This window comes from Solanum verrucosum, unplaced genomic scaffold, assembly GCF_900185275.1.
Source record: "Solanum verrucosum unplaced genomic scaffold, falcon-dt-bn FXZP01000093.1, whole genome shotgun sequence".
Lineage (NCBI taxonomy): Eukaryota > Viridiplantae > Streptophyta > Magnoliopsida > Solanales > Solanaceae > Solanum > Solanum verrucosum.
The window spans coordinates 892,287-916,453 of record NW_026020065.1 but is presented as its reverse complement, the minus strand read 5'-3'; the positions used below and the strand labels follow the sequence as shown (position 1 = coordinate 916,453).

At 34.6% G+C, this 24,167-nt stretch overlaps 3 protein-coding genes across 5 annotated transcripts in view; 1 reads left to right on the top strand and 2 right to left on the bottom strand.

The window, feature by feature from the left end:
• Window positions 1-24,167, top strand: part of LOC125823765 (small ubiquitin-related modifier 1-like) — a 498,077-nt gene that overhangs the window by 4,431 nt on the left and 469,479 nt on the right. The window contains exon 1 of one of the 2 annotated variants that reach the window (XM_049503147.1): window positions 19,921-19,926. The exons of the other annotated variant lie outside the window; for it this stretch is intronic. The gene's annotated coding sequence lies outside the window, so the exon portion shown is untranslated. Of the gene's footprint in view, window positions 1-19,920; window positions 19,927-24,167 lie in introns of those variants that run through there. 2 annotated transcript variants of the gene reach the window in all.
• Window positions 1-24,167, bottom strand: part of LOC125823741 (ABC transporter I family member 6, chloroplastic) — a 377,846-nt gene that overhangs the window by 219,834 nt on the left and 133,845 nt on the right. The gene's annotated exons all lie outside the window — the stretch shown is intronic.
• LOC125823739 (bZIP transcription factor 18) lies at window positions 1,479-7,674 on the bottom strand. Its single transcript, XM_049503119.1, has 4 exons — window positions 7,070-7,674; window positions 2,961-3,093; window positions 2,367-2,451; window positions 1,479-2,093 (listed from the first exon to the last, which is right to left on the bottom strand). The coding sequence occupies exons 1-4, from the start codon at window positions 7,528-7,530 to the stop codon at window positions 1,723-1,725; spliced, it is 1,050 nt and encodes a 349-aa protein (XP_049359076.1). The 5' UTR covers window positions 7,531-7,674; the 3' UTR covers window positions 1,479-1,722.

The window sequence follows — 24,167 nt, the reverse complement described above, 5'->3', positions numbered from 1 at the left end:
ACTTTATAATTGAATTGATCTCAGAGTAAACAAGTAGAGTTCACTTGGTTATGAGAAACTCGATTCTTTATTCTTTAAAATTGTAAATTACAAGTTAATTATCACTTACTTGGTGCGCTTGATTTTCTACCAAAAAAATAAAAAATAAAAAATAACCAAATGTTCAAATGATATTATTTGAGGTATTCTAACTCAGAAACAACTGTAGTTATTATTGATATACATAACTAACTAAATAAATGAGATATCAAACAAGACACAAATTTTGCAAATGGTGGCCAGAAGTAGGCACATCGACAATCATGAGTTGGTTGCTTCTAGCCTTCTCTATATAAAACTCCACATGATCATCTTCCAAGTAGACGCAGATTAAATCACTGGCAGTATATATATATATATATATATATATATATATATATATATATATATATATATATATATATATATATATATATTTATATATGCATTTCTGTGGTTTGCCTAGGGATTTGGCACTAATATAGTCAGTTTTTTGTTCCTTGTTCATGTTGATGTTTTTACTTATTTTTGTTGGTCGATATGATGAAACCTTTCTATATTCAGTAATCAGTAATATATAGTGCTATCTCTTTCTCACGTAAAATATGCATTTGACCCAGAAATCAAGTCGCTATATTTTAGCTACTTTTTTCTTGGATTTTCACCCAAATGTATGACAGGCAACTCATTCTATTCTTTCGAACATCTGTCTTTCTCCTTATGTTAAGTATATACAAAATGGGTAAAAAAAAAGGAAGGGAATCGGATTATTCAATTTTTTTATTCCAACAAACAATATCATTTAAATTGGTGAGTAACTTTCTAAGTGAAATATCAATAGTTAAATAACTTTTTGAGCTATGAAAAGTTTAGAGAACTATCCGAATGACTATATGACATACTATCTACCCAACAAGCATTTTGCTCTCCTTGAAAAGGAAATCATATAGTTATGTAGAATTCACTGCCCTTTTTTTGTATTTCCATAATTGAATAATACTTGTTACAGTATCTTTTTTTTTCTTTCACTGGAGTCGAAAGAAAGAAGGCCAACTAACTCTCTATAACCTAGGGGATTAGATAAAATGCCCATCAAGAATTCAAAATTAGCACTCAGATACTCCACAAAAATTGTACCTAGTTAGTAAACAGGGAACCAAAGGAACCCTGCACTATCCATATTAGTTCTACTCCAACTCATACATTTATCACCTCAAAACTTGTCCATTTTCTGCCTTAGAAGTGGGGAGTTCTAACAGAATAGTATCAGTACGAATAATGGAGGCATACAACAGTTACCCTGAAAGTTGAGGGGACAATCACAAGTGGCGCATAAAACAATATTTCCAAAGCAGAAAAATAATTTGTTGAAACTAAAAAAGTTTTCAGCAAATGCCACCCAACAAAAGTTCAAAGACACTAAGGACCATCACAGTGACACCATAAAATACGGCCATTGAGCAGTGGTAACAACCTTCCCTTAAAGTTACACGAATAAATCACAAGAAATGATTCAGACTTTGACCAAACTAAAAATAACAACACATCACGACATCTGGAACCGCTACTGAAACCTAAGACTGAAGTCAAATGGAAAAAATAAAAAATAAAAAAAATTGAATATCATGTTTTTGGATGTTAAACACGTGTCAGTCTATGAACAATTCCAATAAATAAGTTTGATTGCACAAGTTTGCAATGCAATCACAATGTACTGCTGCTCTCACTGGCAGAAATTGAAGGAGTTTCAGTTTTGACAAGATGCATACCCCTGCCACCAATATCGAGACCTTGAAAACGACCAAGGGGATCCTGTTGCATTGTGTCTGTGAGAACCTGTCCATGTCCTGCAAGTAAACGGCGATGAGGATTCAACAAGCTATCCTGGAGGGAATGAAATTGCTGCATCTGTATGTTCTGGGATTCGCTAGGCCCTGATTGTGGCTGATGGGAAAAGAACGCTGATTGGTTATATGGAATGTGCTGCATCCCCAAATTGTATGCATCTGAAGAGGACATTTCCCCTGTGGCCATTTTAAGTCTTTCCACTTCCTGCTTCAGGGCTTCATTCAGAGCTGTATCGTAGGAACAGAATAACAAAGATATACAGCATTAATAACTGTTCTCACTATAAATGAAATTCAACATAATCTGAAATTGTCATTATTATCTCAATAAAGCAGGACAGAGCAAGCATTATGACTTTCTATTTGTTGATTAGAAAAGTAACAGTGACCTCAGTGTCGCTATCTAACTTGTCCACCAAGAGGTGGAAGAAGTTTCAAGATGATGTTAAAATGATTGAGAAACATAAAATTCTGGAAGGCAATGGAAAATATAAATCATACCATCACGTAACTGAGCTTGTTGTGCCATAGCTTGCAAACGGAGCTTAAGCTCTGTATTCTCATTAGTAAACTGTGTTGTATCCCGCTGCAGAAGGAAAGAACTATCAGATGTGAAGTACCATTTATTGCGAGGGAGATGAAGGAAATTCGCTAACCAACATCTCAAAACATCTTCTGTTACTTTTGAGGCATGTACTTTTTTTTTCCCTTTGTATATGCCCCCTCCCCACAATAGAGATTCAGTTTATTTCAGGGAATATTATTTGCAAAATACACATGAGAATTCTTGCCATTGCATTGAATACTTGGTTCAGATGAAGGGACTCTTATTTTGTTACACATGTAGCTGAAAAAAGGTAATATCATTTAAATGCAGGAAGTTAGTTCTTATGTGTAAAAACAGCTAATTTTCAGACATAATGGGCGATGGCAATGTTCTCATGGTCAAATTCAATCATCAAGTTTTTTTATGCAGATGGCGAATATGGTATGGTGTACAGACCAATAATTCCCATAGTTAACAAAGTAGAACACGATTTATGAACATATGACCTTTATAACACATATTGCAAGTTATCGAAAAGGAAGAAGTACCTGGAAAAGGGTTAATTGAGCAGAGAGAGTGGTTGCTTCTGTTTGAAGGGTCTGAACCTTTCTCTCAAGTTCAGTAATGTAACGGGCCTTTCTCTCTTTCGAGCGAGAAGCGGACTGCCGATTCGCCAAAATCCTGTACAATATTCTCAAAATCAGAAACATAACGTAGTATTGTATGTGCGTCAAACTCAGTGGTACAATGACTTTAATTTTGAGTTAAGTGGTGCATGCTTTCAGTAAAATAGAAACATATTTTCCTTTTGGAAATGTCTGCTTCTTTAGACGAGGCATTTTAGAAGTTCCAACAAACTACATAGTTTTCTTCAAAATTATGTTCCAAAATAGTAGCGGATAAATTACCCAACAAAATAAGCCACTTCAATTTCATATTCAGCACAAGTTCTTGAATAGGAGGCATGACATGGGGAAAAAAACAGGTAGGCCTTCTGAGTGGTCATTTAGGGGCCTTGTTAGTGACCCATCATTCTTCCCTAAGCTGTCGCTACAGGAAATAAGCTTTTGGGAAAAGGGTCAAATATACCTCTTAATTATTCAAAATGGGTCAGTTTTACCTACATTTTTGGTTAAAAAATTCCCTCCAACTAGCAAAATAGTTCAAAATACATTTCTTTCTCAATTTGTCAAAAAAATATCTTTTTTTTTTCTTCTAACGATTGCTCCAAACAAGAAAAAATGATCCAATTTAGCCCTTCAACTATGCAAAATAAGACAGTTTTTCCCTCCATTTAAAGTTTGGGACAAAAGTGCTCTTAATTGTGAAGACTTGAGCAAAAACTTATATTGTAGACTATAAGCTTAATTTGACTATTTTAAATGACAATTATATATAATGCCAATTTCATATTTTATATAAAGTTAAATTACTTGCATTAATTTTCAACTAAATATTTATTCTACTTCTCCTGTCAAAACTATTATAACTTCCGTCAACTGGAACTTGGGATGACTTAAAGTCATGATTAGTAATACAACATATCAAGGTATAATTGAATTTGATTTTGTTTACCATATAATTCTTAAGAGTTAGTAAAATAAATTCATTTATTAATGTAGAAAAATAAATTTTAAATAGTTGTGTCAGAAAAGGAACATGATATCATGTTTAAAAATAAAAATTTACACCTAATCTACAAGAAACCAGAAGAAAAAAAGAGTTATATGAGATCGTTTTTATTCGTTAAAATGGGAAGTGTCTATATTTTCGTATATGTTATTATGGGTCTCACACATTCAACCCCCCACCCCCAATAAACAAATAAATTAGAAGAACATTGACCTATTTTTCTTAGTTTTAGAGTAACCGTTAGAAAGAAGGGTATTTTTGAGCTATTTTGCTAGCTAGAGGGAAATTTTTGAGCAAAAAAGGCAATGGTGAGGGCATTTTTGAGCCAAAAACATAACAGAGGGTAAAACTGATCAATTTTGAATAACTGGCCCTTTTCCCTTTTAACCTTTTATCAAAAATGAAGTTTCTTAACCTTATTTTCTCACAGTGAGAAGTTGTCTACAAATCACTTGTTAATGGTAATTTCCAGGATAGCTTCTGTAACTTACTACCATGAAACCAGTCTCACACATTCTCAGGGCATCATCAATGTCAAACAGAGTGTTTACAATATGTAATTATCCAGTGTAATATGCAAAGAGGCTACAGTATTAATACCATGAAGCAGCTTTCCTACTTTTATATTTGGAAGTAAAATCTACATGTATTTTAGCTCTTGGCTAACTGGAACTAACACAAGAAATTTGTCACTTGCCTTCTTTCTTTTCCATTAATAGCTCAAGTTAACACATGACCTCCTTTTTCTTACAAAAAGAACGAAAAAAGTAAATGACCTCTTTCCGAGCAGCTACCCAAATTCACTACAGATCATAAAACTCAGCACTAGATATCCTAAGATTAGAGAGCTTTTCAAGAAAGCAGACAAAATGCCATGTAATGTTGTCATAATTACGGTTTCCAAAATCAAAACTGCCAACTGTGTAATCTACAACCGGAACAGAGAATTATCACATGTCCAAGACTATTGTTTTGCCTCAGCTGTAAGCTATTCAAGCTTTAAGCTATGGTAAGGAATTATAAGCCTCTGAATCATGTGATACTAAATGGGCAAACCAAACTTTCAGATCACAACAAAATTACATTGAATGCAAAACTAGAACAGTTGAGTAAATTTTGGCATGGAATAGCATATCCTCTCCTAATTAATGCTCCTGAATTGAGCCAAAGGAATCTTCATTTTGGACTTTCTTGGTCCTACTAGATGACCATCTTACAAGCCAAATATTCTAGGGAATAAATTGAATGAACTTGAACACGACACTTCATAAATAAATGAACTTGAACACGGCACTTCATAAAAATACGAACTTGAACACGGCACTTCATCAAAAAATGAACTTGAACACGGCACTTCATCAAAAAATGAACTTGAACACGGCACTTCCTCAAAAAATGAACTTGAACACAGCACTTCATCAAAAAATGAACTTGAACACGGCACTTCATCAAAAAATGAACTTAAACACGGCACTTCATAAAAAATGAATTGTGAACACAACACTTCATAAAAAATGAACTTGAACACGACACTTCATCAAAAAACGAACTTGAACACAGCACTTCATCTGTTCATCAAACAATGGACTTGAACACAGTATCAGTTCACTTAAATTTGGATATGGCAGTACTTCAAAAAGAAATGTACCCCAAGTGTAAACATCACAAGGGACAAACGAAGCTCACTAGAGCTTGCTAAAACTATGTTAATTTACAAGAACAGTGACATTATTCATGTAATGTTCTTTATTTTTTGAGGAAGTAAGATTGTATAGCTAGCATCAAGAAGATACTTCAGTAGTGTTAGGGAACACACTAATCAGGATTAGTGGAAGCTACTCTAGTTCAGAAATATCCATATGCAGGTTACCTCAGAAGAGACTCAATCCAGTCGTAGACCTAACCAATTGCTTGTCTAGTCCAGAAGAACAATCACATTGACTTCATTTGGACGTCCTAATCTTCTTACAGATAGTACATTACTGAAGTTAGTCTTACTAGACTACATTTTTCACTAAACTCCATTTAGTAAAGCTTAAGCTCCATTTCAGTTTAACCCAAACACACTACAAGTAAGAACAGAACTACCTCTGAACAAGACAGAAGAATCTCTTTTGATGAGATGGATCAAACCCAAATGCACTACAAAGTAAGAACTACCTCAAAACAAGACAGAAGAATCTCTTTTGATGAGATGGTTCAAACCAAATCCGATCTAATAGTTAAAGTTCCTAAACAAAACCTTACTAAGATATATAGCATGCAGACTGGTTGTAGGAAAAAAAATGAGAAATGATCAACACTCAATTTCTGATTAAAAATTTAAATAACTGTTTTGACCTCTGTTCTGGAAAATTTTCATGTCGACACCATTTGCAAGTCTTTTGGAGTTATTCCATGCAAAAATTGTCACATTCAACATTCTGGTTTAGGAACTTCTAGTAACTTTGGAATGAAAACGCCACAGATCTAACAAAGCATTTTGCTGCTTCAACACACCACTTCTTGGCATGAGGACTTTCACATATAGATCTTTGACATCCTACTGTTAGTTTGCTTTAGCACTTGTCTTGTTCTCGCTTCTACAGAAATGCAGTTTTTATTTTAAATCACTATGTCTCCATCTCAATTTGACATAGTCTCTTATGTCGTATACCAAGAATTCATATATATTCCAAATTCACATGACTATACAGTGAAAAACTAGTACATTGACACCAAGGGAATGCAGATCAATTTTAAAAGGTAAGAAATGTTCGGATCTCCAAAAAAGAGAAGCAAATTGTGATTAGTTAAAAGTTGTTTTGAATGTAAATCATTTTCAAAGGAAAAGAATCAATAGAGGACTAAATCATGATAGACTCAAGTAGATCTACTTCAAGAGTTCCCTAAACTCTGAATTTTCTTCACTACGTGTATTCTTTGAGATGTTTTAAGTATTTGGAAAGCCTCAGCACCAAATCACCGTTCACAATTCAAACGATTTGAACTAATTGTATGAGTCAAAGCTGTAAAAGTATTCTACCTTTTGGCGCGTTTTGGATCAATGGTCCAAAGTTCAGCAAGTTTATCAGGAGCCATAGCTTTCTTAGCTTCAATACTCTCACTTAGCAGCAAGCTGGAACTATCCACCGAATTGCTATGCCTGTGTCGAGGCCTAGTGAAATTCCTTTCTCCATCACCACAGTCAGCTAGGAGTCCACTACTTCCTGCGCCGGCATTGTTGAACCCTGGAACATCTGTAGGGTTGGATCCAGAGCCAAGTTTTTCAATGTCCATGTAAGTGGAGAAGAAATCGTCCTCGGATCCGATCTCCTCAAAACTTCCGGCGGATGCATCGAATGGGTCAGATACCAGATCTAGATCCTCAGGGAGCCGGAAGTTCACCTCCGAGTGAGCTCTGCGGTGGTGCGATGGCCTGAATGTAGCCGAAAATGGCGGCGTCTGATTGAGCTGCTTGGAGTTTGGATTCGACGGATCTTGCATTTTGAGGCGATATCTGTGGGAGATTCAGACAGTAGAGCCCAAATGTAGGAAGATGTGAGGAGGTTTTAGCGGTGGATTTAAGTAATGAAGTAGTATATTATACTCCCTCCAAGTCCAACCCATGTTACCTTCTTCGCAATTTTTTTATTGGATTATTGAATAAACGGTTCGAGACATATTAAAATTTTATAATTAATTGTTTATTAGTGTGATAGCGGATTATTTAATTTCTTTATTAGATAAATCTTCAATTCGTTAGAGTTATTATACTTATATTTTTATTTTAGGTATATTGAGCTCATTTAATATTTTACCATAATATATAAAAGTAATTATATATTTTTTCTTTATCAGTCTTAACTCATAAAAAGCTAAAGTTGTAAAGCCATGAAGATCTATTTACTTTTCAATAATTATCATTTTTGTTTTAAAGAATAGAGAACAAGTCAGCAAACTAAGAGGATATGTACATAAAATGTATGCAATCATTTATTGTGTCATTAAAAAAAATACTTTCGCTAGAGAATGAAAATGGGATAATTAGTTGAAAATCTGGATCAATTTATCCGTTTGATGTTGTTGCGGATTCAAAGTCATCTTATTTTATAAGGTGCGTTCATCGAAAAAGAAGGTATCATAGAAATTAGAAGTTAACCAAGTCACCAATCGATAATTGTTAATCTGTTACCGAACCAACTGATATCTTTTAAGTTGGCTAGGGAATTAGTAAATTCAAAAGTTGATATTCAATAGGTCAAATCGTTAAACGAAATTATCCGCGCGATTCATCCGGTAAGCAGCCCTAACATTTTTATCTCAATCCATTTTTACTTGTTTACTATAATAAAAAATTAAAATATTAATATTTATTTATTATATACTTTTAAAACATATTTATTTCTTTTATTCAATATATATATATATATATATATATATATATATATATTATTTTACTCCTATAAAGTTTAATTTTCATGCCTTTAATATATTTGTATTTTTATCCAACTCAATAGTTATATTTGTCTTTATACTAGGGATTGTTCGATAGTTGGATGAGAAATAATTTAGTTATGTATTAATTTATGTATAACTTATATGACGTTTGATAAGTAGATAGAAAATAAGTTATTCATATATAAGATTAATACGTCGATTGGTTGATAATTTAGAAACATGCACAATTAATACATATATAAGTTATGAAGAAATTATATATGTATTATTTTATGTGGGATAAAAAGTGTAAATAACTAAGAGTCTGGCACCAAAACAATACTTTTTGGATATCGCATATCAAAAGGGATCCTCTCTAAAATACAAATCAAAACGGACACTTCATCAATAACGAATTGTCCCAAATAACGTTAACTATGTCTATTCAACTCCAAAATACTACGCAAATCCAAAACTTACGACTATTATTATCGAGAGTCATTGATGTTTTTATTTTACACAAATACTATTTGCATTTGCATACATGCAATTCAATTGAACATACAAACCTTTTTTATTGTTGAGACATGACTATCAATTTTCAAAGATCAAAATATAATATTAGTAAAAGAGGATAAAAGATGAATGAGAAAATGTGAAGTGAATAATAACACATTTATTATTGAAGAAGAGATATTCTTCATGTGAAAAGCTAAAAAAATGAATTTAATTTACCCATTTATGAGCGAACTATCTTAAAATATTTGTGTTGTATTTTGGAGTGGAATAAACGGATCAGCTAACATTGTTTGGGATAGTTCACTCATTTGTTGACGAAATATTCATTTTGGTACGTATTATTAGGGAGAGTCCATTTTGATATGTGTTGTTTAAAAAGTGTTTTTTTGAACTCAGACTTGAATAACTAATACATATGTTACTAATCTTTACATGACCAATATCTACATAATATAATACAACATATTCACTCATAACTAATTACTGCATTCTCAATTTTTGCATAACTTTAGGACCCGTTTGACCCCTAGTTTTATTTGGGAAAAACTTGGAAAAAATTTGGTTGTTGGCGTTTGGCTACATAACTTGACAATTTTTTTTGCCAAGAATCTCAAGTTCCTAAATACTAGAAAAAAATTAGTTTTTGGGAACTTGAAAAATATTTGGGAACTTTAAAAAAAATTAAAAATTACCCCAAACTTTTATATTTTATAAAAAAAAATACTCATCATTTATTACTTCCTACTAAGATATATCTATATGACGAACAATCGACTCAAAGTAACAATATTATTTCGTCTTCTCAGTCATCTGATCTAGAAATGAAAGCTTGTTGGGAAGAGATTGTTCGTAGAATGTGGAAAGATTATATAAATGAATAGTTTGTTACTACCGCCTTCAGAGGTTGTTATAATTATAACTGAATCAATGACAAGTTTGAATATGCATTAATGTATTGCTCTTGCCTATATTGTTATTTTTTGTTGTCGATTGTTATCAATTATGTTGTAAGATAATTTTTAACGGAATATATTATAATACAAACTTATAAATATTTTTAAAACTTCTGATTATAAATCATATTTTTTGAAATAATCAAATATTTTTGTGAAAAACTTGGCTCCAAATATTATTTGATAAAAATACTGAAAAACTTAGCGCTAAACGTTAGCTTAATAATAGATTACAAAAGAGTTTTTACTTTGGTTTGAGGGAGCGGTGATCTCGTGGACTTTTGGGTCTACTGATAATCTAATCATTTAGGCAGATAGGGATAGGTGGGTCCACTTGAGCACATGAAAAGGATAACTTATTCAGTTCGTGAAATCCGGTACAACACGGATAGGAGTTGGGTCCACTTTTAACACCTAGTTTAGTTAGGGAGCCAGATAATTTATGATTAATTACTTTTGAGATTATTTATTTTAGGATCATTATTCTGTTTTTATTGTAAAAATTTAAAATAATATTATAATTTCATTATAACTAATTTTGGAATAAGTTTCCGAGTACTCTTTTGGAAAAGGCTTATTTTTTGCTCTTGATTATTAATATGAGGGAGCTCTGAATATAATCGAGTCCAGCAATGGACCTAAAAATTAAATTAATTTTTTTATTTAAGTTCTTTTGTAATTTTATTTTAATTAAACATGAAATAAACTCATCTTAAATTTATTCTCGAAATTAGTAGTCTCTTGTTTTTTTGTACCAAATGAACCCTTAGAGGCCGTTTGATAGAGTGTATTAGGAGAAATAATGCATATATTAACTTTGTGTACTAATAGTACCTTGTTTGGTCTTTTTTCAACCTACGTTTAGTTATAGACTATATTGTGTATTAAGGTGTGTATTACTAATATCGTGGATTTCTAGGTGTTAGTAATGCAAGGGATTTAGGGTGTGTTTGGTATGAAGGAAAATATTTTCCATGGAAATTGTTTTCTTGGAAAATAAGTTGGTTTCTAACTTACTTTTTCATATTTGGTTGGTTAGTAAAAAATATTTTTCCGAAAAATACTTTATAGTGTAATATATTTGAACTGAAACCCGACCCTGACCATCACCCGAATAAGGACACGATCCCAAGACCCAACCAAGACCTATCCTCGCTAGGGACCCGACATTCAAATTGAAATACGATCCCAACACTAGACCCTAAACCCGACTTGAGACCCCAACTCGACCCGATACTTTTATTAATAATTAATATGCATTAGTACACGAGAGAGGCAATATTGGACGCCTACTAGTAGCGTTTGGGGGGATATACTGGGGTTATAGCTATTTACATACATTGAAGTAGAACGTGGCTTTCAGAATCTAACTAAAAGAGTTCCTCCTTTGTCCGCATCTAGTTTTTCCGAGACAAACACAGGTGGAACTTTCAAGCACAAAAAAGAATTATTTTGCTTCATCTTTGACCCCTCCCTTGTTCGCGACCTCATCCTCGTTGTTGTTGTTCGCGACCTCGATTGTAGTAGACTCGACCTCTCCCTTAGGTCTTTGAGAAAAAAATTACAATGGGAGAGGCACAACCAACAATAGTTATGTGAGGTTCCATTCTCTTTTACACTTGGATAGTGAGTCATTTTTGTTATGTTTTACATGTTATTCACCACTTCTCTTCCACAACCTTTTTTTCTTTTATTTTCTTATTTTCTTTACTTCTAACAAATAACCAGTTTTCAAATATACAATTAAATAAAGTAATACATTTGACTAAAAAAAATATAGATAAACACATTTTCAGTTAAATAATTGTAACACTTTTAAAACGGTTTAAAAATAAGCTTATTGTTCAATATTCTTTCACAGAATCAAATTAATTCAAAACACAAACTAATTTATTTACTTAGATGTCAAAATAAACATGACATATGGGCTGAACAAGGCAGGTGCGAATGCGATGGATTCATAAATGATTTTTAAAATGTGAAAATTTTATAAAGGACATTTATTAGACTAATATTTCAAGTTATATTAGTAGAATAAAATTTTCAGTAACAATAAAAAAATTTAGGTTGTAACATTTATTAATTTTTTTTAATTAAAATAATACTAAAAATTACATTTTTTAAAATATCATAAAAAAAAAACAGATAACATTAATGGTAATTAATAATGCCATAAATTTAGGGGATTCAAAACTGTAACATCTCGCAACTAGAAAGAACTAGAAAGAAGTTTAAAATCTGGAAATAGTCGTTTTTGGAAAGTATACGAAAATCTGGAAAATTTTAAAGTAAGTTAAAGTGATTTTTGGTCAACTTCAAACAATCATAACTCCTAGCGCAGGATGATTAGGAGTAGTTCCAGATATGGTTGGAAAGCTCTTGGAATGATCTTTCCAACACCGGCCAAGTTTGCGCGATTTCGAGTTCGTATGAATAAGTTATGCCCTTTGGAAGTTGGGCTGTTGGATTAAGGAAAGTCTAATCCGGGTTTTGGAAGGGTAAATTAGTCTTTTCCTTACCTAATTATTCTAATTAGTTTTCAGGAGTTAATTGGGGTAAAACAAGATTTTAGGTGAGTTTAGAAAAGTTAGAGTTCACGGTAGGGCTTGGAGAAAAGAGAAAGGAGGAAAAAAGAGAAGAGAAATCAAGAATCGCCAAGAAACATTTGAGCTTTTCGTGTGGATTTCGTCGGGGGTGATCCCTACAAGGTATGTGAGACTACATAGTGTTGGGTTAGTTCATCCATGCGCCAAACATGATTCAAATCAGGGAATTTAAGTCTTTGAATGATTAGAAATTGAGTTCTTGATGAACATTGTTGAAAATTTTGTTGAATTCTTGGGGGTTGTGTTGTTGAGGTTCTTGATGATTTGATTCATGTTTTCGGGTGAAATTTCGTGTTGAATCTGTTGTATATTGAGGGTACTAATGATTCTAAATGTTTGGGGAAAGAACCATTGAAGTTTAGAGGGTTTAGAGATGAAAAACGAAGGAGAAAAATCAGAGATTTTCTGGGCAAGGGCTTGGGGCGCCGCGCCTGCCAGAGCGCCACAAAAGTTCCTCTGAACTTTGGCCTCTGGTGCGTCGCGCCAGCCAGAGCGCCACAGAAAGTTCTCTGAACTTTGAGAGCTGGTGCCTCGCGCCTCTCAGAGCGCCAGGGACGCCAGTTCTCCCCATTCGTTCCCCACCTTTACATACTTGTTCCCTAGCAAAGTACCTATGTTTCTAAGTTGATTTCAACACTCAAAGGTACATCTAAACATCATGAAATCATCTATAAACATGAGATCATGAACCTTGAATCCATAATCCAATTCAAGGAAAGTTAGGATCAAAGTCAAGAGAAGTTAAGAGTCAAGTCTAAAAGTTAAGAGCAAGTCAAAGCAAAGTTTTTAAAGTTTTCAAAAAGTCTTTAACAAACGTTTTAACTTTGTTTTAAGACTTAAGTTTCAAGTTAAGAAAAAAGTAAAGACTTGAGTTCATTTCTCAAAAAAGCTATAAGGGAACTAAGTATTCTCAAAGAGTTTATAAATGTTTTCACATCTGAGCAAGAAAAGGGAACATCGATTCCAAGAGAGCTTTTAAGCTAAGTTTTGAGTAATTATCTCAAACCAAAGAAAGAAGTTGTTTTAAAACATATGAGCTAAGTATATTTTTGGGAGTAGTATTGAGCACCGATATGGGGATGCGAGTTCATATTAACTCAAGTCTCCATAAACCATATAGCCAACATGGGTGTTAATGGGTCATACTTTTTAGATGATCACATAAGTTAAGCTAGTGGATCCACTAAGTTAATTGTTCTATATGACGACAAAGTATAGGACCGTTCTGGGAGCGTTGGCAAGACGATGCATCACTACTTAGGCTCATAGTGGTGGTTGTCGGTTAGAGAATCTCCCACAGAAACTATGTTATTTTATTATATGAGTAAAGTTGAGTTTGTTACTGCATTTCCTTTAATGAACTAAGTTGCTTTTACTGTTTTATAAAGCTTTTCATATATTGCATGTGTTCATTGCTTTATTTGAGTTAAGTTATTCAAAAGTTGAGAAGAGCCAAGGTAAGTGTTTCTTTCAGAATCTTTTCAAGCCTATGTATTGTTTAGCATTCCAACTCATATACTCGTACATTCAATGTACTGATGCAAGTTGGCCTGCATCTTATTATGATGCAGACGCAGGCAACCATGATCAACATCCAACGCCTCGTTGATCCAGCTTGAGCATTCAGAGTCTGTTGGTGAGCCTCTTTGCATTTCGTAAGACTCCTTTATTTGCTTTCTAGTCTTTCAGATGTTAGGATGATCGGGGGTCCTGTCCCGACATCCCTCTTTGTTTTAGAGGCTTCATAGACAGTTAGTAGTCAGATGTCTTTTCATTGTCATTTCATATGTTAAGACTTGAGTTGCCATTTGGCCAAGTTAAATGTTGACTTTTAAACATTCGAAGCTATTTGACTAAGTTCATTTGATCATTGTATTAATGTTTTGAGTTTTCCGCTGAGTCAATAAGTAATGCCAAGGTTCGCTTGAGGCCAACAATGGTCTTCGAGTGCCAGCCACGTCCAGAGTGTAGGCCCGGGCGTGACAAACTTGGTATCAGAGCCCGGAGTTCAAGAGTCCTAGAAACTCTATGAAGCTGTGTTTGTAGATTCCTAGTTATCAGTGTGAAGCGCGCCACATCTATAATTAAGAGGCTGCAACACTTGGGAAATTATCCCACTTCTTTATACTCTTTTCGTGCGTTAGAGTTTGATCTCTAAAAAGTTTCTTCTAATTTGTGCTTGCGCGTGTTTTCAGATAATCATGCCTCCACGAAAAGTTGTCAGCGGTCGTCTTGCAAGACGCAATGTTGAGGAACAAGAGTTACCCAATGCACTTGAAGTGCAACCTCAAGGAGAAGTCACCAATGCTGAGTTCCGGAGGCTATTCGGATGTTGAGCCAAGTTGTGACTAACCAGGTTGGGCAGCAAAGAGGGGCCTCGACAAGAAGAGGCTGACACTTCAAGGATTCGTGAGTTCTTGAGGAAGAATCCTCCAAGTTTCACTGGTTCAAGCACTACTGAGGATCCAGAGAACTTCATTGAGGAGCTGAAAACAATATTTGATGTTATGCATCTAGCAGATACTGAGCGAGTTGAACTAGCTGCATATCAACTGAAGAATGTTGCTAGGACTTGGTTCAACCAGTGGAAATGGGGTAGAGCTGATGATGCACCACCTGCGAGTTGGGCCTGTTTTGAGGAAGCTTTCTTGGGGTGTTTCTTTCTCCGGGAACTGAAAGAGGCCAAGGTATGTGAGTTCCTCACACTTAAACATGATTCTCTGAGTGTTCATGAATATGGGTTGAAGTTCACCCAACTATCTCGTTATTCTCCAGAGATGGTTAAGGATATGAGAAGTAGAATAAGCTTGTTCATTGCTGGGTTGGGCCGTCTATCAAGCAAAGAGGGTCGGGCAGCAATGCTTATTGGGATATGGACATTTCGAGGTTGATGGTTTATGTGCAGCAGGTTGATGAAGAGAAGCTGAGGGACAAAGAAGAGTTCAGAAGTAAGAAAGCGAAGACAGGGAATGAGGCTGGGCAGCAGAAAGGTAATGTGAACCGTTCATCCTTTCAGCAAAAACAAAAGGGACCTGCTACATCATCTGCTAGTGCACTTGCACCCCGAAACAAAGGTGAGTATAATGGCCAAACTCGCAGAACTTCAGAGCTAGACCTATACAGTCTCAAGGTAGTGTGGTGCAATAAGGTAACTGAGCTCCTGCATGTGCTAAGTGTGGTAGGATCCACCCAGGTAAGTATCGTGATGGCCAGACAAGTTGTTTCAAGTGTGGGCAAGAGGGTCACTTCCTGAAAGAGTGCCCTAAGAACATGCAAGGTAGTGAAATCAGGGCAATATGGCCCCAATTTCATCAGTTGCTCCACTAGACAGGGTTGTACCTAGAGGAGCTACTTCCAGCACTGGCGGAAGAGCAAACCGCCTCTATGCAATCACAGCCATTAAGAGCAAGAGAACTCTCCAAATGTTGTTACTGGTATGATCAAAGTCTTTACTTTTGATGTCTATGCTTTGCTAGACCCGGGAGCAAGTTTATCTTTTGTAACCCCTTATGTTGCAAATAAGTTTGAAGTTATTCCTGAGAAACTTTGTGAACCCTTCTGTGTTTCTACATCTGTTGGGGAGTCTATTCTAGCTAGCGAGTTTATCGTGATTGTGTCATTTCCATCAATCACAAAGACACCATAGTTGATTTAGTTGAATTAGACATGGTAGATTTGATGTCATTCTAGGTATGGACTGGTTTCAAGCCTTTTATGCATCAATAGATTGTAGGACTCGAGTTGTCAAGTCAGATTCCTAATGAGCCAGTCATAGAGTGGAGTAGTAGTTCGGCAGTGCCTAAGGGTCGTTTATTTCGTACCTTAAGGCGAGAATGTTAGTTCGAAGGGTTGTATCTATCACTTAGTCGAGTTAATGACTCAAGTGTTGAGGTACCTCCCATTCCAGTCAGTTCCTATAGTAAAGAGTTTCCAAAAGTTTTTTCTGATGATCTACCCGGAGTCCCTCCTGAGAGAGAAATAGACTTCGGCATCGACATCATTCCAGATACTTGTCCTATCTCTATTCCGCCATATAGAATGGCACCAACAGAGTTGAAAGAGCAGTTGAAAGATCTCATAAATAAGGGTTTCATTCGACCAAGTGTCTCACCTTGGGGCGCTCCGGTCTTATTGTGAGAAAGAAAGATGGTTCCCTTAGAATGTGTATAGACTACCGCCAGTTGAACAAGGTTACCATAAAAAATAAGTATTCCTCTTCCGAGGATTGATGATCTTTCGATCAGCTTCAGGGTGCTTCCTGTTTCTCGAAAATTAACCTCAGATTAGGTTACCATCAGTTGAAAGTAAGGGAATGTGACATTCCAAAAACACATTCAGGACCCGTTATGGTCATTATGAGTTTTGGTCATGTCGTTCGATTTAACTAATGCACCAGCAACATTCATGGACCTTATGAATAGAATCTTCAAACCTCATTTATATATGTTTGTTATCGTCTTCATTCATGACATACTAATCTATTCAAGGAATGAAAGGATCATGCTAGCCATCTCAGAATAGTTCTTCAGACTTTGAAAGATAAGGGAGTTGTATGTCAAGTTCTCTAAGTGTGAGTTTTGGCTTGAGTTTGTGGCATTCTTGGGCCACATAGTTTCTGGTGAGGAATTAAAGTTGATACTCAGAAAATTGAGCAGTGCAGAATTGGCCTAGACCCACATCTCCAACTGATATTAGGAGTTTCTTGGGTTTAGCTGGCTATTATAGAAGGTTTGTAGATGGGTTCTCGTCTATTTCGTTCCTTTGACCAAGTTGACTCAGAAGACAATGAAATTTCAATGGTCTGAAGCTTGTTAGAAAAGCTTTCCAGGAATTGAAAAAGAGTTGACTACTGCCCTAGTTTTGACCTTACCAGAGGGTACTCAAGTTTTTGTGTGTATTGTGATGCATCTAGAGTTGGTCTGGGTTGTGTCTTAATAAAGAATGACAAAGTTATAACTTATGCCTCCAGACAGTTGAAAGTTCACGAGAAGAATTATCCAACCCATGATCTAGAGTTGGCTGTCGTAGTTTTTGATTTGAAGATATGACGCCATTATTTGTATGTTGTTCATGTGGATGTGTTCATCGATCACAAGAGTTTTTCCAATATTGTGTTCACTCAGAAAGAGCTTAATCTCAGACAAGGAAGGTGATTAGAGTTACTCAAGGACTACGACATGGTATTCTTTACCACCCAGGTAAGGCTAATGTTGTTGCTGATTCCTTAAACAAGTTGTCTATGGGTAGCACCGCCCATGCTGAAGAAGGAAAGAAAGAGTTAGCAAAAGATGTGCATAGACTGGCATGCCTAGGAGTCAAACTTATGGATTCCACCAAAGGAGGAATAGTGGTGACGAATGGGGTGAGTCATCATTAGTGTCAGAAGTGAAAAGAGAAGCAAGACCAAGACCCTATTTTGCTTGAATTGAAGGCAAATGTTCATAAGCAAAAAGTATTAGCTTTTGAACAAGGGGAGATGGTGTATTGAGATATCAAGGTAGATGTGTGTACCTATGGTGGATGGACTCCAAGAGAGGATCATGGAGGAAGCTCATAGCTCCAGATATTCCATTCATCCGGGTTCCACAAAGATGTATTGTGACTTGAGAGAGGTTTATTGGTGGAATGGCATGAAGAAGGGCATTGTTGAATTTGTTGCTAAGTGTCCAAATTGCCAACAAGTGAAAGTTGAGCACCAAAGGCCGGTGGTTTGCGCAGAATATAGAACTTCCAGAATGGAAGTGGGAGATGATTAATATGGACTTCATCACAGGTTTACCAAGGTCTCGCAGGCAACATGGTTCTATTTGGGTGATTGTCGATAAAATGACAAAATCAACCCACTTTTTTGCTGGTAAAGACTACCCTCAGCAGAAGATTATGCTAAGTTTATATTCAGGAAGTAGTAAACTTCATGTAGTTCCAGTCTCTATTATTTCAGATAGAGGTGCACAATTTACTGCACAGTTCTAGAAATCTTTCAGAAAGGCTTGGGTTCAAAGGTGAACTTAAGTATTGGCTTTCATCCTCAGACTGATAGGAAAGCAGAGCGCACTATTCAAACATTAGAAGATATGTTGAGGGCTTGTATGAATGATTTCAAAGGGAAATTGGGATGATCACCTACCTCTCATTGAGTTTGCTTACAACAACAGTTACCACTCTAGCATCTAAATGGATCCTTATGAAGCTCTTTAGGGAGAAGATGCGATCTCCTATTGGATGGTTTGAAGTTGGTGAAGCAGGGTTGATAGGACCAGATTTAGTTCACCAAGCTATGGAGAAGGTGAAAGTGATTCAAGAAGGTTGAAAACGGCAAGAGTCGTCAAAATCCTACACTGATGTTAGGAGAAGGGCGTTAGAGTTCGAAGTAGATGATTGGGTATATTTGAAAGTTTCACCCATGAAGGTGTTATGAGGTTTGGTAAGAAGGGGAAATTAGTCCCCGGTATATTGGACCTTATCGCATAGCCAAGAGGATTGGCAATGTAGCTTATGAGTTGGAGCTACCACAAGAATTAGCAGCGGTTCATCCGGTATTTCACATCTCCATGTTGAAGAAGTGCATGGGCGATCCTTCATTGATCATACCAACTGAAAATTGAGGTCAAGGATAGCTTATCTATGAGGAGATTCCTGTCAGATTCTAGATCGCCAAGTTCGCAAGTTGAGAACAAAGAGGTAGCATCAGTCAAAGTCCTTTGGAGGAACCAATTTGTTGAAGAAGCTACTTGGGAAGCTGAAGAGGATATGAAGAAGAGATATCCACATCTCTTTGAATCCGGAGAAAATGCAGACAAGGTACTAATTTTCTTCTTAGTGCTCTTTAAATTATGAGTGAGCATGTTTTGTTTGCGCATTTGCTTGTTGGGTGTTTGAATTTGATGTTACACCCTAAGCCTAGTAAGAGTAATCTCATTCGAGGACGAATGTTCCCAAGGGGGAGATATTGTAACATCTCGCAACTAAAAGAACTAGAAAGAAGTTTAAAATCTGGAAATAGTCATTTTTGGAAAGTATAAGGAAATCTGAAATTTTAAGTAAGTTAAAGTGAGTTTTTTGGTCAACTTCAAACAAGCATAACTTAGCTCATGATGAGTTAGGTGTAGTTCCAGATATGGTTGGAAATATCTTAGAATGATTTTTCCAACACCGCAAGTTTGCGCGATTCCGAGTTTGTATGAGTAAGTTATGTCGTTTGGAAGTTGGGATTGTTGGATTAAGGAAAGTCTAATCCGGGTTTCGGAAGGGTAAATTAGTCTTTTCCTTACCTAATTATTCTAATTCATTTTTAGGAATTAATTGGGGTAAAACAAGATTTTTGGTGAGTTTAGAAAAGTTAGAGTTCACGCTAGGGCTTGGAGAAAAGAGAAAAGAGGAGAAAACAAGAATCGCCAAGAAACGTTCGAGCTTTTCGTGTGGATTTCGTCGGGGGTGATCCCTACAAGGTATGTGAAACTACATAGTGTTGGGTTAGTTCACCCGTGCCAAATGATTCAATTAAGTGAATTTAAGTCTTTGAATGATTAGAAATTGAGTTCTTGACGAACATTGTTGAAAGTTTTGTTGAATTCTTGGGGGTTGTGTTGTTGAGGTTTCTTATGATTTATTATGTTTCCAGGTGAAATTTCATGTTTGAATCTGTTGTATATTGAGGGTACTAATGATTCTAAATGTTTGGGGAAAGAACCATTGAAGTTTTAGAGATGAAAAACGAAGGAGAAAATCGGAGATTTTTTGGGAAGGGCTTGGGGAGTGTGCTTGCCAGAGCGCCACAAAAGTTCATTTGAACTTTGGCCTTGGCGCGTCGTGCCAGCCAGAGCGCCACAAAAATTTCTCTGAATTTGAGGGCTGGCACCGTGCTTCTCAGAGGCCAGGGACGCCAGTTCTCCCATTCGTTCCCACCTTTTTGCACTTGTTCCCTAGCAATGTATCTATATTTCTAAGTTGATTCCAACACTCTAAGGTACATCTAAACTCATGAAATCATCTATAAACATGAGATCATGAACTTTGAATCCATAATCCAATTCAAGGAAAGTTAGGATCAAAGTCAAGAGAGGTTAAGAGTCAAGTCTAAAGTAAGAGCAAGTCAAAGCAAAGTTCTTAAGTTTTCAAAAGTCTTTAACAAACGTTTTAACTTTGTTTTAAGACTTAAGTTTCAAGTTAGTAAAAGAGTAAAGAGTTGAGTTCATTTTCTCAAAAACTATAAGGGAACTAAGTATTCTTCCAAAGAGTTTATAAATGTTTTCACATTTGAGCAAGAAAAGGGAACATCGATTCCAAGAGAGCTTTTAAGCTAAGCTTTGAGTAATTATCTCAAACAAAGAAGAGTTTGTTTTTAAAACATATGAGCTAAGTATATTTTTGGGAGTAGTATTGAGAACCGATATGGGGGATGCGTGTTCATATTAGCTCAAGTTTCAAAACATGTAGCCATCATGAGTGTTAATGGGTCATACTTTTTAGATGATCACATAAGGTAAGCTAGTGGATCCACTAAGTTAAGCGCTCTATATGACGGCAAAGTATATGACCGTTCTGGCAGCGTGGGCAAGACGATGTATCACCACTTAGGCTCATAGTGGTAGTTGTCGGTTAGAGAATCTCCCACAGAAACTATCTTATTTTATTGTACGAGTAAAGTTTAGTTTGTTACTGCATTTTCTTTAACGAACTAAGTTATTTTTACTTTTTATAAAGCTTTTCATATATTGCATGTGTTCATTGCTTTATTTTGAGTTAAGTTATTCAAAAGTTGAGAAGAGTCAAGGTAAGTGTTTCTTTCAGAATCTTTTCAAGCCTATGTATTGTTTATCAATCCAACTCGCATACTCGTACATTCAATGTATTGATGTCAGTTGTCCGACATCCCTCTTTGTTTTAGAGGCTTCATAGACAGTTAATAGTCAGATGTCTTTACATTGTTATTCATATGTTAAGACTTGAGTTGCCGTTTTGGCCAAGTTGAATGTTGACTTTTAAACATTCTAAGCTATTTGACTAAGTTATTTGAGTAGTTCATTTGATCATTGTATTAATGTTTTGAGTCTTCCGCTGAGTCAATAAGCAAGGCCAAGGGTTCGCTTAAGGCCAGCAATGGTCTTCGAGTGTCAGTCACGTCCAAGGTGTTGGCTCGGGGCGTGACAAAAATAAATAGGATATTTGGTTTCCTTGTTTTACTCAATCACTTATAATTAAATCAAAATCAAATTTTATTTTTTTTCAAACGGTTCTCTCTCCCTCTAATTTTTTTCTGTGCAATTTGTTTTCCTTTTTTACTCAATAAGTTAAAATTAATTCAAAAATCAGATTTTATTTTTTATTCAAATGTTTCTCAGTCCCTCGATTATTTTCTTGTGATTGTCTTCATTCACGACTAATTTCAAAATATTCTTGGTTCAAAAATCTTTATTTGTGTAATGGACGGATCTTATCGATATTAATAAAACATGGTGGTAGATGGGATCATTCTGGAGTACTCATTGCGATTTATTATTTGTTTTTTATTTTCAACTTCAAAAAATAAATTTAAGAACAATGAAATTAAAAATGAAATTTTCGAATTTCGGTTGTCCATAATAGATTTAAATTGTAATTTTTTGTATGAACCTTCGTTTTGTTTCATATTACAAAATATTTTTTTGTGAAATTGAATAAATGATGTTATGAGTTTTTTGTAATTTGTACACTGTAAACACCATGGATGTGTCGATTTTTATTTATATTTGAATGATTTGATTATATTATTTCATGTGTGTGAAGTAGTGATGATGTTATCGTTATAATATATGAAATGTGTGTAAAAAATAAATGTATGAAAATGTGTTTTTATGGTATGAATTTGGTAAGACTGTTTGGAATTATATGATATGAATAAATAATGACGAGTGTCTATAAATGTGTGATAATAATGAAGTTGTGGATGAAATTTGTATTAGTGGGTATGAATTTGAATATAAATACAACATATTTATTATTCCTTTGTATTATGTACGACAAACTGTTATTTTTTTTAATGAAATTGTTTTATGGTATGAATTCTGTAACTGTTTGGAATGATATTGGTATGAATAAGTAATGATGAGGTTGGTATAATTTGTGTGAGAAGAATGAAGTTGTGGATGAAATTTGTATTATTATGGAATGAAAAGTGAATATAAATACAACATATTTGTTATTCCTTTGTATTATGTAAGAGTGACTGTTATTTTTTTTTAATGAAACAGGAAATATTTTGATTTTTCAGATGGAGGGAATTATCTATGAATCTTCCAGTCTGTTATAGTGGTCTAGTAAATGCGATAACATCGCAACTTAGGATAGATGTTAATTATTAAGTCAAATTTAAGTATGGAAAATGGTATCTATTTGGTATCCAACTGAAGTCCCACTTGATTGAAAAAAATATGTAATTGATATTTCAACCGAATTAGCCAACCTAAAAACTAGTTAATGTTGTATCCAATTGGTATACACTTGGTATCAAACTGATGTCCCACTGGAATTTTTTTTATAAAAAATTAATTGAGATTTTCAAACGAATTAGTCAACCTAAGACTAGTTAATGTAATTTCTAATTGTATCCAACTGATTATCCCATTGGAAAATAGAAAAAACAAGCGTATGTTGAAATTTCAACCAAATTAGCTAACATAAAACTAGTTATTGTTGTATTCCAATTGGTTATCCAAATCTGATATCCAGTTGAAAAAATAGAAAAACTAAGATGTAATTGAGATTTCAACCAAATTAGCCAACCTAATACTAGTTAATATTGTATTCAATTAATATCATCTCGAAAAACTTAAGTGTACCATGTATACAGTTGTCCTATAAAAGGAATCTCAAATATTTTAATTATTAGTCATGTTTATGATGTGTTTTTTTAAAACTAAAAAATTATATAAATCTAGCTTATGCTGATATCCAATTTGTATACACTTGGTATTCTGACTCTTGAAAATTTTAAAACATAGACTAAAAATTAAAATGTAGTTGTATCCAACTGATATAATCTAGGAAGAATAGATTTGATAATGGTAAAATTAATGCAATAGTATATATTGTTGTAAAAACTGTAGCAAAAACCAAATATACATCATCTAAAAATTAAAAAGCATGTAATAATTAAAAGTCAAAGCTACAATCAACTATCTCAAATAGTGTTTTTGTGGTCTTGGTGATAGGATATTGATAGTATCCGGACATGATTTCATTTGCTATGCGGGTCCACCAAATTTGCTAGCAACAGTTTCAATTACTTCACTCTCAATTGCGCCATCAACAAACCTGTTTTTCCATTCTATAGGATTGTGAATATTTTTGACGATGGTACTTTGCATCGATAATCATAGGTGCAGCTGACCCATATCAAAAACTCCATTGCTAATATATTCAACAAATAGACATGTGTACATACCACAATCACTGCAACAACATTGAATAAAAAATCACAAAAGATAGAAATACAATATAAATTTTCATATTAATTTTTATCCCCATTTCACTAACCTCAATCGGAAAATAAAATTGAAATACAACTGTGAAAAAAGTCATACCAGATTTATACAAAACTTCATGCCAATGCACAACATATTAATACAAAAAAAAAATCTACCAACTA

Coding starts and splice junctions, on each gene's coding strand:
- LOC125823739 (XM_049503119.1), bottom strand. CDS start 7,530: ATGCAAGATCCGTCGAATCCAAACTCCAAGCAGCTCAATCAGACGCCG. Junction 3,094..7,069: donor GATCCAAAACGCGCCAAAAG/GTAGAATACTTT, acceptor AATATTGTACAG/GATTTTGGCGAATCGGCAGT. Junction 2,094..2,366: donor ACAAGCTCAGTTACGTGATG/GTATGATTTATA, acceptor CCTACGATACAG/CTCTGAATGAAGCCCTGAAG.